The sequence below is a fragment of the Saccostrea cucullata genome, unplaced genomic scaffold (assembly GCF_032062105.1).
Source record: "Saccostrea cucullata isolate Sc308-1 unplaced genomic scaffold, CSIRO_AGI_Scuc_v1 ctg6411, whole genome shotgun sequence".
NCBI lineage: Eukaryota > Metazoa > Mollusca > Bivalvia > Ostreida > Ostreidae > Saccostrea > Saccostrea cuccullata.
In genome coordinates, this window is record NW_026928927.1 from 22,097 (window position 1) to 35,220 (window position 13,124).

Consider the following 13,124-nt stretch of genomic DNA (forward strand, 5'->3'; position numbering starts at 1 on the left):
CAAGCTATTTGCAAAAAGTAACTAGATGCTGTCATGAGACAGTAATACCCGCACTATGGTGTTTGCCTCTAAATATACACTCATTCATATTGGACTTTCCAAGGAAGAAGTCAAAATAATTGTATAATTATCACCGTACATGTATTCGTCAAATTGAACATAAAATTTTCAGATGACCATATCAACTCTGAGCCTCACATATGTATTTTAAAATACTTAATTCATAACCAGTCTGAAATAACAGAATTAATTAATGATTGAAGTAAATTACTTATAAATAATTTTCCCATAACTTGGAACTTTTTAAATTTACTTTCTCAACGACATAAAATACTAGATGCTGTCATGAGACAGTAATACCCGCACCATGGTGTTTGCCTCTAAATACACACTCCTTCATAATGGACTTTCCAAGGAAGAAGTCAAAATAATTCTATAATTATCACCGTACATGTATTCGTCAAATTGAACATAAAATTTTCAGGTGACCATATGATCTATGAGCCTCATATATGTATTTTGAATACTTAATTCATTACCAGTCTGAAATAACAGAATTAAATTAATGATTGAAGTAAATTACTTAATTAGATTCAGATAAATATTTTGCCCATAATTTGGTACTTTTTAAATTTACTTTCTCAACGACATAAAAAATTTTTTTTTAGTACAAAGCGTTTTTGATGTATTTATCACAATGTGCAAACTGATTTTAGTACTTGTTCAGGAAAAAAACCCATTGAAAATACAACCCGATTAATTTGTCAATGCCTATCTCTCTCTCTCTCTCTCTCTCTCTCTCTCTCTCTCTCTCTCTCTCTCTCTCTCTCCCCCACCCATACACACTCTCACATTTTTTAAAAATAGACCTAGATGGCAAAGTTATGTTAAAACATAGTTTATTATGATAGTTTGAAATTTGTTCTTGTACTAAACAGTTTTACGTGTGAACATCTTATTTTCTACATTCACATTGGGTTTGCGTCACCCATATTTAAAGATAATCTACTCTCGGCACACCTCGGCCGATTCATACTGGCAACGGAATCAGCAAAGGTTTGTCGAATGAGATTATTTAGCACATGTATGCTGACGATGCAGTGTGGTCAGTTAAAATCATTTGTGTTTTAATTGGATAATATGGATTATATTTCATGAATTCGTTGTCACGACCTATGACATTCGGTAAGTACAAGATTTAGTATAGATTGCATAAAAATAAATAAATGCAAATGGTTAGGTTGAAGTTCAAAAAGGGTCAAACAAAGATCATCGCATGCCACAGTCGACAAATTTCACATTGTCAAGTTATCTCCCGTTGCGGACATTCAATATTATACAGGCGCAGATCCAGAATTTTTTTTTTCAGAAAGGGGGGGGGGTGTCACACTTCAGTCAAAAAAATCAGCCCAAGATTTCCTGAGAAGCAAATAAAATATTATAATAAAACAATGATGGTGGAGTCCCTGTTTTCTTAGGGGGAGGATGTCCAAAGTCATTTTTATTCTTTACAGTACATAGTCTTATTTAAATAACTGCTAATTCTAGGGGAGGGGGATGTCTGATCTCCCTAGCCACTGACTCCTTGTACCTGAAATGACAATTGATCTTATGACTCCATAATAGAAGAAAATTTTTTTCATTTGACTATATATACATATTTTGTTTCCTATGTTTATGTATGTTTGTCTGTCCACAGAAACTTTAACCTTGCCCATAAGTTTTAAGTGGATTGGGATATACACATGGCTTCAATATTTCATAGGTAAATTTCTTTTGGCTAAACCTTTTCTTGGATACCACCAATTTTGACCTCTTGATCTCTTGACCTTGGAGTTTGACCCACTTTTACAAGAAAAATACCTAAAACTTGGCCTAAGTTTTGAACAGGTGGTGCTTGGACTTTCATGCTCTAACATGTGTAATCATTGTGAACTTTCAACAGGTATAATTATTTTTGACCTAGACCTTAGAGTTGAACCCAATTTAACTTTAACCTTGGCAATAACTTTTGAACAGGTGAGGAAGTTCTAGGGATTTCTCTTTTTTTTCACATGTGTATTCCTTGTGACAAGACTTTCCCTTTGATACCAACAAACTTGACCCTTTGACCTTGACCTTGGAGTTTGACTTACATTTGAAAAACTTCAACCTTTGCCAAAAGCTGGCATAAAAGTTGCTGTCACAACAAACAAACAAATTACTCAAAAAACACAGTATACATGTACATATTTTATATTCAACAGATATACATCTGGTCATATCTCTAGTTCTCCCTTGAATGAGACATGGTGATATAAATTTTAAAAAATAATTTTGATAAGAGTTGGAAAGGTTGTGCATATTAAAATATACTAAGCTCTGCGGATGAATTAGATATACCAGTTTAGCTTTATTTTGCTACCCAAAGCACCTTGATTAACTATTTATATATAAGCATACTGTTTTCTGAAATGTATTTATTTCTGTTGTCCATCTGTTTGTCTGAACACTGGGCCAATTTCAACCAATTTACATTTAAATATGCAGGGGACTTTTTCCAACATAAATCTTCTTCTCAAGAACAGCAAAGACATTTATTGTCCCCCATTTTTGCTAAAGGTAGGGTTCATTAAATCTCATTTGTTTGTCAATGAATCTGCCCATCTGTCACAATAAATTTAACCTTGGTCATTATGGTCATATATTTTGAATGAGAAAAGACAGGACTTTTATATTAAACATGTGTATTAGTATTAAATGGGACAATACCATTCTAAATACATTATGATTTTTATTATGCGCCCGGATCGATAGATTCCGAGTGTATATTGTTTTTGTCCTTTCTGTTTGTCTATTTGTCTGTTTGTCTGTTTATCTGTTTGTCTGTTTGTCTGTTGTCAACTTTAACCTTGGCCATAACTTTTGAACAATAAGAGATAGAGACTTTATATTTGGTATGCATACTCCACTAATAAAGTCCTTTCAAATGACATCAAGGTCAATGACCTTGTGACCTTGACTGTGACCTATATGCTAAAAATAGCTTTTTCCACTGTTTGTCATAACTTTTTTACCATAGGAGATAGGGACTTTATATTTGGTATGCATACTCCACTAATAAAGCCCTTTCAGTTGACAACAAGGTCAATGATCTTGTGACCTTGACTGTGACCTATATGCTAAAAATAGCTTTTAACACTTTTTGCCATAACTTTTGAACCATAGAAGATAGGATCTTCCACTAGATGCACTGATTTAATTCTTTCAAATGACACCATGGTCAATGACCTTGTGACCTTGACTGTGACCTATATGCTAAAAATAGCTTTTTACACTTTTTGCCATAACTTTTGAACCATAGGAGATAGGAACTTCATATTTGGGATGCATACTCCACTGATTAAGTTCTTTGAATTGACACCATGGTCAATGACCTTGACTGTGACCTATATGCTAAAAATAGCTTTTTACACTTTTGGCATAACTTTTTAACCATAGGAGATAGGGACTTCATATTTGGGATGCATACTCCACTGATTAAGTTCTTTCAAATGAAACCACGGTCAATGACCTTGTGACCTTGACTGTGACCAATATGCTAAAACTAGATTTTTTGAACTTTGTTGCCGCCGGGCGCATAGTGTTTCACAAACACATCTTGTTACCCATGACCTTGAAGTTTGACCTAATTTCATAAACAAATTAATTGCTTTGAATTGATCATTTTGAAAGATAAATGAAAGGGCATTCATATTACCTGTGATAAGACCTTTCCAAATGTATCATGACTTTTTGACTCTGTGACCTTACCCTTGAAGTTTAACTTAGTTTTCATTAATGTTGCATTTCCTTTTCATTGAGAAGGGATTCGACTTTCACATTTCATTAACAAAATTTCAAAAGAGTGAACTCTCCCAAAAGAGGATAAGACCACTGTTTAAAACGAAAAAGGAGTTCAGGGAAGACTGGGCTTTTTCCATATAAAACATCATTTTTCGACCCTCATTTGACCCCCCAGGGCAAAATCAAAATTCCAATACCTTACTGCACATATACATGACACCACCAACTGTGTCCCAAAAGATGATTAGGCTGCTGAATAAAATGTAAGAGAAGTTCAGGGAAGACGGAGCTTATAGCATAAAAAACGTCATTTTTCGACCCCCATTTGACCCCCATGGGCAAAATCAAAATTCCGAAACCTTACTGCACATCTACATGACCCCACCAACCATCTTCCAAAAGATGATTAGGCTTCTGAGTAAAATGTTAGAGGAGTTCAGGGAAGACGGAGCTTTTTGCTTAAAAAACGTCATTTTTCGACCCCCATTTGACCCACTGGGGCAAAATCAAAGTTCTGAAATCTTACTGCACATCTACATCACACCACCAACCATCTCCCAAAAGATGATTAGGCTCCTGAGTAAAATGTACGAGGAGTTCAGGGAAAACGGGGCTTTTTGCACAAAAAACATCATTTTTCGACTCCCATTTGACCCCCTGGGGCAAAATCAAAATTCCAAAACCTTACTGCACATCTACATGACCCCACCAACCATCTTCCAAAAGATGATTAGGCTTCTGAGTAAAATGTAAGAGGAGTTTAGGGAAGACAGAGATTTTTGCTTTAAAACGTCATTTTTCGACCCCCATTTGATCCCCCCGGGCAAAATTAAAATTCCAAAACCTTACTGCACATCTACATGACCCCACCAACCATCTTCCAAAAGATGATTAGACTACTGAGTAAAATGTAAGAGGAGTTCAGGGAAGACGGAGCTTTTTGCTTAAAAAACGTCATTTTTCGACCCCCATTTGAGCCACTGGGGCAAAATCAAAATTCCAAAACCTTACTACACATCTACATGACCCCACAAACCATCTCCCAAAAGATGATTAAGCTACTGAGTAAAATGTAGGAGGAGTTCAGGGAAGACGGGGCTTTTTGCATAAAAAACATCATTTTTCGACCCCCATTTGACCCCCCTGGGCAAAATCAAAATTCCAAAACCTTACTGCACATCTACATGACCCCACAAACCATCTTCCAAAAGATGATTAGGCTACTGAGTAAAATGTAAGAGGAGTTCAGGGAAGACAGAGCTTTTTGCTTAAAAAACGTCACGACCCCCATTTGACCCCCTGGGGCAAAATCAAAATTCCAAAAGCTTACTGCACATCTACATAACCCCACCAACCATCTCTCAAAAGCTGGTTAGGCTACTGAGTAAAATGTAGAAGGAGTTCAGGGAAGACGGGGCTTTTTGCACAAAAAACGTCATTTTTCGACCCCCATTTGACCCCCTGGGGCAAAATCGAAATTCCCAAACCTTACTGCACATCTACATGACCCCACCAACCATCTTCCAAAAGATGATTAGACTACTGTGTAAAATGTAAGAGGAGTTCAGGGAAGATGGAGCTTTTTGCTTAAAAAACGTCATTTTTCGACCCCCATTTGACCCCCTGGGGCAAAATCAAAATTCTGAAAGCTTACTGCACATCTACATGACCCCATCAACCATCTCCCAAAAGCTGGTTAGGCTACTGAGTAAAATGTAGAAGGAGTTCAGGGAAGACGGGGCTTTTTGCACAAAAAACGTCATTTTTCGACCCCCATTTGACCCCCCGGGGCAAAATCGAAATTCCAAAACCTTACTGCACATCTACATGACCCCACAAACCATCTCCCAAAAGATGATAAAGCTTCTGTGTAAAATGTAGGAGGAGTTCAGGGAAGAAAAGTGTGACAGACGGACGGACGGACGGACGGACGGACATGAGTAACAACAATATACCCGAGCTTTCTTTAGAAAGTGCGGGTATAATAATTTGGTAAATTTCATATACTCTAGAAATACTTTGTTCAACTCTTTATTCTCTACACGTTCAAAAAAGAACATTTTAAAATTTTGTTTGTTGTCTATTTAGTTCCCCTTTGATATAACTTCTTCAGAGTATTTGAATTTATTGAATAAAAAGGTCACTGCTCTCTCCAAATTAGTATAAGCTGAATGCCCTTTTAAAAATACGATGACTGTTTGATGCAATGGACAATTTAAATATCTGCACATGTAATTTAATTGTTAAGTTTTCACATGGCTAACAAAGGAACCAGGAGTAATATACCCTAAAATACTCAGCAAAAATGTAGGGGTTTGAAATTCAAAGCAATTTTGGAAAATGCCTTTCTTTTGAAACGGTTTTTATCAAACAAAAAGTTTGTAGGGAATGACTTAAGAACACTTCCATCAACCCCGCTTAGTTGAAGCATCTTACATTCAATTTTGAGTTTTGATAAATTCTTGTCAAGCATTATTCTGAAATACGTTAAATATTTACAGTATATATGTACCTAAAATCAGATGATCATCTCTTTACAGTTTATTAGAGCTACTTTTAATGATTGTATGTTTCATCACCTTGAAATTTTTGAAACTTTCAGTTAACCTTGGACTTTCAGTAAGCCGTGGCATTCTCGGCGCTACGTAATTAGCGACAGCTGTCAAATGGCAAATAGATTCTCATTGATTAAAAAACTTTAAATTGTTGTTGACAGCGATGTGACGACTTAAGCCCCATCTCTTTGACGTACTAGACAATGTTATTAGATATACACAATGTATTTGCTACACTAGTTGACATTAGCCCGAATTTCTAGTCCATGTATATTTCAACAGTGAATGAAAGCAATGTAAATTTCAGACGCTAATTATGTAACGCGGAGAATGCCACGCCCTACTGAAAGCCCAAGGTTAACAGAGAATTGTACACTAAAGAGTGCCAAACAAACACCGTTTCTCCTTTTTCTTTATGCACAAATGACTAAAAAAAAAAAGACAATGGTCAGTATAAAAGTGTTGTTATAAACTTTTTGCTGATGTGTTTGTATTTTTTACCTGTCAAGTAATTTCTGTTTAAAACATTGCTGTGATATCATTCCTTTGTTCTTGCAGTCTAAAAATTTACCCGTAGAGTCCGATATTAGTGAGCAATCTGAAAAATCAAAAGACAGACACTATATTTGGTAATACTTTTCCACTATTCAATGCAAACTATGAAAACAATATTTTTAATCATGTTCTTAGCTTGGAAAACATATGCAGACTTATAAGCAATTGATATTTTCCTCTGATGTAATGTCATGAATTAAATAAGACCTCAAAATATTATACATTCATTTCAAGATAATTGTATACCAGGTATTTTCTTTGATAATTCAATTGGAAAAAAATCAAGCGCTACTCTAAATTTTATGTAGATTGATAAAATGAATGAAATAATTTGCATTTTGTCCTTCTTTTTTTAAGATAACACACAAGCTCGTTAATTAATGATGTCACTGACACAATTTTTTTCCCGAATCATGTTATGATTTATTTAGTAAATTCAGATTTATGTTACAATTCATACAGGTCTCGGACATTAACAGTGATTTGTACAGTTCCACTTCTTGGGTTCTGAGTTCCAACTTCAGTTGCTGTGACCTAGATTTTCATTTTAAAGAAAAAACGCCTTAGTAAGTCATGTCAAGGACATGCTACAGTAAAATAACCTAATCATAATAATATGAAGTTTGTATAGGCAGCACCAGCATATTCTTTTATTTAAAAATTGCACACTTACAGTGAAAGTGACAGTTGGAGTGGATTCATAGTCTATTATGGCAGCTGCTTCTACATATCCTTCACTGTTTACTCTAAACAGTCGTGTATTGACGGCGACCGTGTATTGTCCAGTCTCACATACAATCTGTAATTCAATACCATTAGTTACTCCTCTTATGTCAAGTATTATGACAAAAATCCCACAATTTTTTTTATGATCATAATTGATTAAAAATTAAAATCTTACCAAGTCAGGATCAGTAACAGTGATTTTTAATAGGCTAGATCCATCATTATTCCTTGGTATGGTTCCTACTGGTGAATTTTCATAAATGTATCCTTGGAAAGGTACACTAAGCACTGGGTTATTGTTGTTGGCTGCAGCAACTGACAATTTTATTGTAGCTCTGTTGGAGTATCTATTTGCAACATTTTCTTGAGCCTGTGTATAGAACAGTATGATAAAATATTTGTAAGAATATTACCATGAACACTATGTATGAGTCAAAAGATCTCGATAGTTGATATATTGAAAGATAAAATATACCTCAATGAAAAGTTCCAGCTCAGGAACTTGGGATCTATCGATTGATGCTGTCTGGCTTACAAGGGCTCGATACTGACTTGCTGAGCCAGAAACTTGTTGTGTGGTCACTTGGAATCTGTTCTCATATCCAGATGGCAAAGCTGACAAAATATATATGTAATATTGCAGAGTGCAACAAAAATAAGGCAAAAATTCTTAAATAATGATAAGTGTATGTTGATAAATCATTTATTAATCATGTAAATATTAACTAATGTCCAGTACAAAACCTTTGCTGATTATTAGCCATCCATTTGTTCTCCATAAAAAAAATTGATTTAAAAACTCCACTTAAAATCAATTCAACTTAATACATATAAGAAATTAAGAATCCTTCTTTAGTTCTAATTAATTTATGAACCAGTCCTAACTGTTCTAATGGCTATTTAAGAACTGGAAGAAACAGTCTAACTGGGAACCACAACCTGTAATTGAAATGTGTAGTTTAAGACTACACTACTAATGTAAAATTTTGTGTTGCCCATTTGTTTTAATTTCAAATATTTCTCATCATATAAAAGTCACACACTGTGTCCTTACTTTGTCGAATGGTAAAGGTGATTGGAGCATTAAGTGTGTCCCTGTCCTCTGCAACGATGTCAACCACTGCATTGGGATTACCAGGAACCACAGGTACTGGGTTAAATACAAGCGTGCCAGCCTACAAAGGAACATTCTTTATATATGAAGCTCTACAGTAAAAGACAATGTGTATATGCCTATAACAGCTGAAATCAATTTGTTCTATTCTGAATTCATTATCTTATAGTATTGGGTTGAAGAAAAATGTTTGCTGTTAGCATGATTTTGCAACCACTACATTTGCTAAACCCTATGTTTTACCATATAAAACCTTATACGGCTATAAGCTCAATCTTGAATAAAGTCATAAAACTCACCGTTGACCCAGATGTGACACTTGTTGTGTATATAGGGTTAAAACAAACATTGTTGACATTAAAACAGGAGGAATACACAAATTCGGGCCCTAAATCATCCACATCATTTATAGTTATTGTGATAGTAGTGGTAGTCTGTTTCCTATCTGCAGCATTGCTGGCTTTGTCCTTAATAACATGAATAAATAATCAAAAACAAAAGAATATGTTTTCATATTTTCAACTTTAGTAGATGAGTAAATAAATATATCATTCATCTCAAAAATCCTTCTACCCAGATGCTTTTTACTCTTGGAAGTTAATGTATTGGAAATGTGATCAGAAACAATAGTTTTTGTACCTTTATACATATCATCTGATTTGAAATAGAGTATTGAAATAATTGAAAATTAAAATTCAAAGTAAAATTTAGAAAATAAGTAAGAATCTTCTTAAGTACCCTACATGTTACCGCTTTCTGGTGATGCTGTTCTGAAATATCATATACATGTACTCACTGTCGCAGATATGGTGATGGTATATGACCGAACAGATTCAAAGTCTAAAGAATTGCTGACTACGATTTCTCCTCTTGAAGTGATAGGAAGTGCAAATCTGGTTGTGCCATCATTCTAAAATAAAAAAAAAAGAGGTCCCATTTCTTTCTACTCATTGAAAATAATGCATTTAAAAGCTATAAATGTATTAAATTTCGTTACTTCAGGCTTCACAAGCCCCTCTCCCTGTAACACAACCCCATCCCCCTCCAAACCACCCCAACCCCCAAATTATACATTTATTTCCCCTACCATTATATAAACCTAAATTTATTGCTAAAGAGTAGAAACTCGTTTGATGTCATGTTTCATGTATCAAAATGCTTTGCTAAATACACAGCCCTAATGTGTTCGTGAATTGTTTACTTTTATTTTACAAATTTCTCCATTTTTCAGTTAATTGTCAGAGGACACAAATCTCTATAAAAAAAAAACTGCTGCAAATTGTTTGAATTGTACGACCTGTTTGACAATTCTTTAGCTTGCCATTTCCAGTTTTTTGATGAAGTCAAATGGTAGTTATGACATACTTTTGTTTTGTATAGAAATTAATAGCTAGACCTTTAAAAAATTCAGAGGCTTGCGGATGGTATTCTAATTTAACGGTATCAGTTTGATGCAGAAATCTTTTAAAAGAACTTTTAAAAACATGCATATTTTTATAGGTATGTTACGTATTTGTGTGTGAGAGAAACACTATGATATAGTAGTTTTATATAAATGAATTTGAAAACACCTTACTGTTAATATTCAAATTGAATATTTTTCAGTATATTGTGTTCCTGCTGAAATATGGCTGAAATATTGCCGACTTGGCATAAAAAAAAAACAATAATCAATCCTAACTTCAAATATTGCTTCGCAGATTGAAGTTTCTATGAATACCAAAAATGGAATTAAAATCACTCACAATACTTCCATCTCCGGGAACTATGGCATACTCTATTTCTTTGTTGCTTCCTGCATCCAGATCAGTAGCTGTAATCCCAGAATACACTGTTGTTCCCACTGGTGCTGACTAAAATATTTTTTAAAAGTTTTAATAAAATTTTGATTTGTACAGAAAAAAAGAATGTAATTTCCCAACAAACCCTTTTATTTTATAGGAGTTCCAGAGGAGAGCCAGTTCTACAATCCTGGTTTAAAGGTTTAATTAAATGCATTAATCTATCTACTCTATCAGCATATTTTTACCAAACCCTTGATTTTTTGAATACTCCAGTACATCAAAATAATTTTCCTTATAGTTTTAATGAGATTATAAATAATATTTCTTCCTTTTCTTTGTTTTGTATATACACTGTACCCTATTGGTGTAGTAATTCTGACAAACCTCATCAACTGAAGCAGAATAAGGAGCATTGTCAAATATGGGTGCGTTATCATTTATATCTCGAATCTCCAACTGCATCAGGAAAAATTTTGTTTGCGTTGGGTCTTTCTACAAATTCAAAGAAATATTTTGAGCATTTTCAAAAATCAATTATATCAGCAAAGATCACTTCAAACAATACGTAACTAGTCACTACTGAATGAAATTTTTTACAAATGAAGATAAAAAGTTTTCAAAATAAACAGGTTCACATTAGCAAGTTACTTACCAAAGAACGGCATGATAATTGAAATTCTACAGTGTCAACATCATCACTAGCTACATAGGAACTCCCCTGTGAAAAAAATTGAAAGAAGTATTCAATAAATGCAGTATTTAAAAGAAATGATTACCCTAGACTAATGTGACAACCATAAAATCATTTGCACAAATAATATTATTCTCTTAATTTTCACATATCCAAACCATATGGGTTTTTTTGAAATAAAAATATTGCAATGATTTGATTGATTAAATTTTGCTTTCAATATTGCATAATATATTTCATCATACCGATTTAATTCACATTGATTTCAATTACTTACATCTTTTCTTAAGCATTTTTTTTTTATTTGTTATGGTTTAAATCACAATTTATGAAACTTACATCTCTGTCAATTGCTGACTTTAATCGAATAAAAGTCCTACTTCCAAAAGGTGAGCCTGATACTGGTAAAGTTATCAGTTCAAAAAGGTTATTTAAAATAAGATCAGAAGGAGTGGCTAGTGATCGAACAAACGTTATGTTGACTCTAGATGCTGTCTGAGTTCCCTGATTTATTCCTTCTATCGTTGTGTCTGTTCTATAGAGTGGCGAGTTTGTGTCAAAAGAAGAAAAAGTGGATTCATACACAGTTCCAACAATGTTGGGATCAGGTGAACTGCATGCTGTAAATAAATATAATAATTACTATTTACAGTAAAAAAAAATGCTTATAGTGAACACAGTTATAATGAACTGACACTTACAGCACAGTGATTTTCATTCCCCATGTCTTTAAAATATATAGACTAGTAAACTTAACAGATATTACAAATGACACTTATGACGAAGCAAAATCTCCAATCCCTGGCACTTCGTTATGAGGGGTTTTTTTTTGGTAAATTATAAAGCAAACCATATTAGAGATGTTTTATTTTTGACATTTAGCTTATATGCTGTAATTGATTATTTTTTTTAAAAATGCATGTTTTAATTCAAAAATCAAAATATACTCTTAGATGAAATAAAAAATAAAAATTCTTGCACTTACGTTCCTGTGAATTCACTGTCTTGGTTGATAGCACCACTAGTGTGAAAAACACCGCTAAAAAGTACTGCTTCCACATCTTGAAACTTGAGGAACCCTGTCCTCTCTTGGAAATAAAAGTAATTTTTTTATAAAGCCAGGGTTTAAAACTTAAAACATCCAGCGATTCTCTTTCTCAATTTGTCCATCACAATCAATATCTCAATCCATCTTCTTTTTAGACAGCACAGGAAATCTTATTTCCATGTCAATTTGTTTATGGACTCCAGTAAAACTTATGGCTTTAATATGGTCAAAAGTAGTTCCACTCATTTTCTTCTGATGGTAAACATTAATCAAAGCAAGCAAGCAAGAGGGATGACCATTTGATCATAAAGCTACCGGAAAGAGTAGAGACACTTCAATTAGCTTGGGTAATATTTGTTTTAAGTAAAAAAAATATAAATAAACTAATATAACTAATATTACTACTTAGAAAAATGATAAATAAATCTTCTCAATGACTAACTGTTTCAGACCCTTAGTAAATGCTTTCTACAGCTCTACCCTTTAAATGACGTGCTTTCAATACACAAGCATTGGAGCATTTAATTTAGGTTTACCTGCCCTACCCAACCTTACTGGTAGAACTTTTTCTATATTTACCTTTATTTAATCAAATATCATACAACACAGAAATAATTATTGGGGATTTATCTTTCAGACCCTGTAATTAGAATATAAGACTTTTTTTTTCCATTGATCAATTAAGAGTTGTACCAATGCATTATCACATGTATCAATAGATTACTAATACTGGTACATCATTTGTACTACATCATTTGTACATGTTATGTCAATTTTAATTTTTTTCTTTTATTTGGTCAATTGACAATTTGTATGAACATAAAAT

General features: G+C 33.6%; 1 protein-coding gene across 1 annotated transcript; it reads right to left on the minus strand.

Moving 5' to 3' along the window:
- Positions 1-6,778: 6,778 nt before the first annotated feature.
- LOC134279272 (cadherin-99C-like) lies at positions 6,779-12,368 on the minus strand. Its single transcript, XM_062761625.1, has 13 exons — positions 12,236-12,368; positions 11,590-11,870; positions 11,212-11,277; positions 10,944-11,051; positions 10,521-10,628; positions 9,572-9,685; positions 9,075-9,242; positions 8,716-8,836; positions 8,137-8,276; positions 7,837-8,031; positions 7,609-7,734; positions 7,396-7,469; positions 6,779-6,978 (listed from the first exon to the last, which is right to left on the minus strand). The coding sequence occupies exons 1-13, from the start codon at positions 12,309-12,311 to the stop codon at positions 6,948-6,950; spliced, it is 1,608 nt and encodes a 535-aa protein (XP_062617609.1). The 5' UTR covers positions 12,312-12,368; the 3' UTR covers positions 6,779-6,947.
- Between the last annotated feature and the right edge of the window lie 756 nt (positions 12,369-13,124).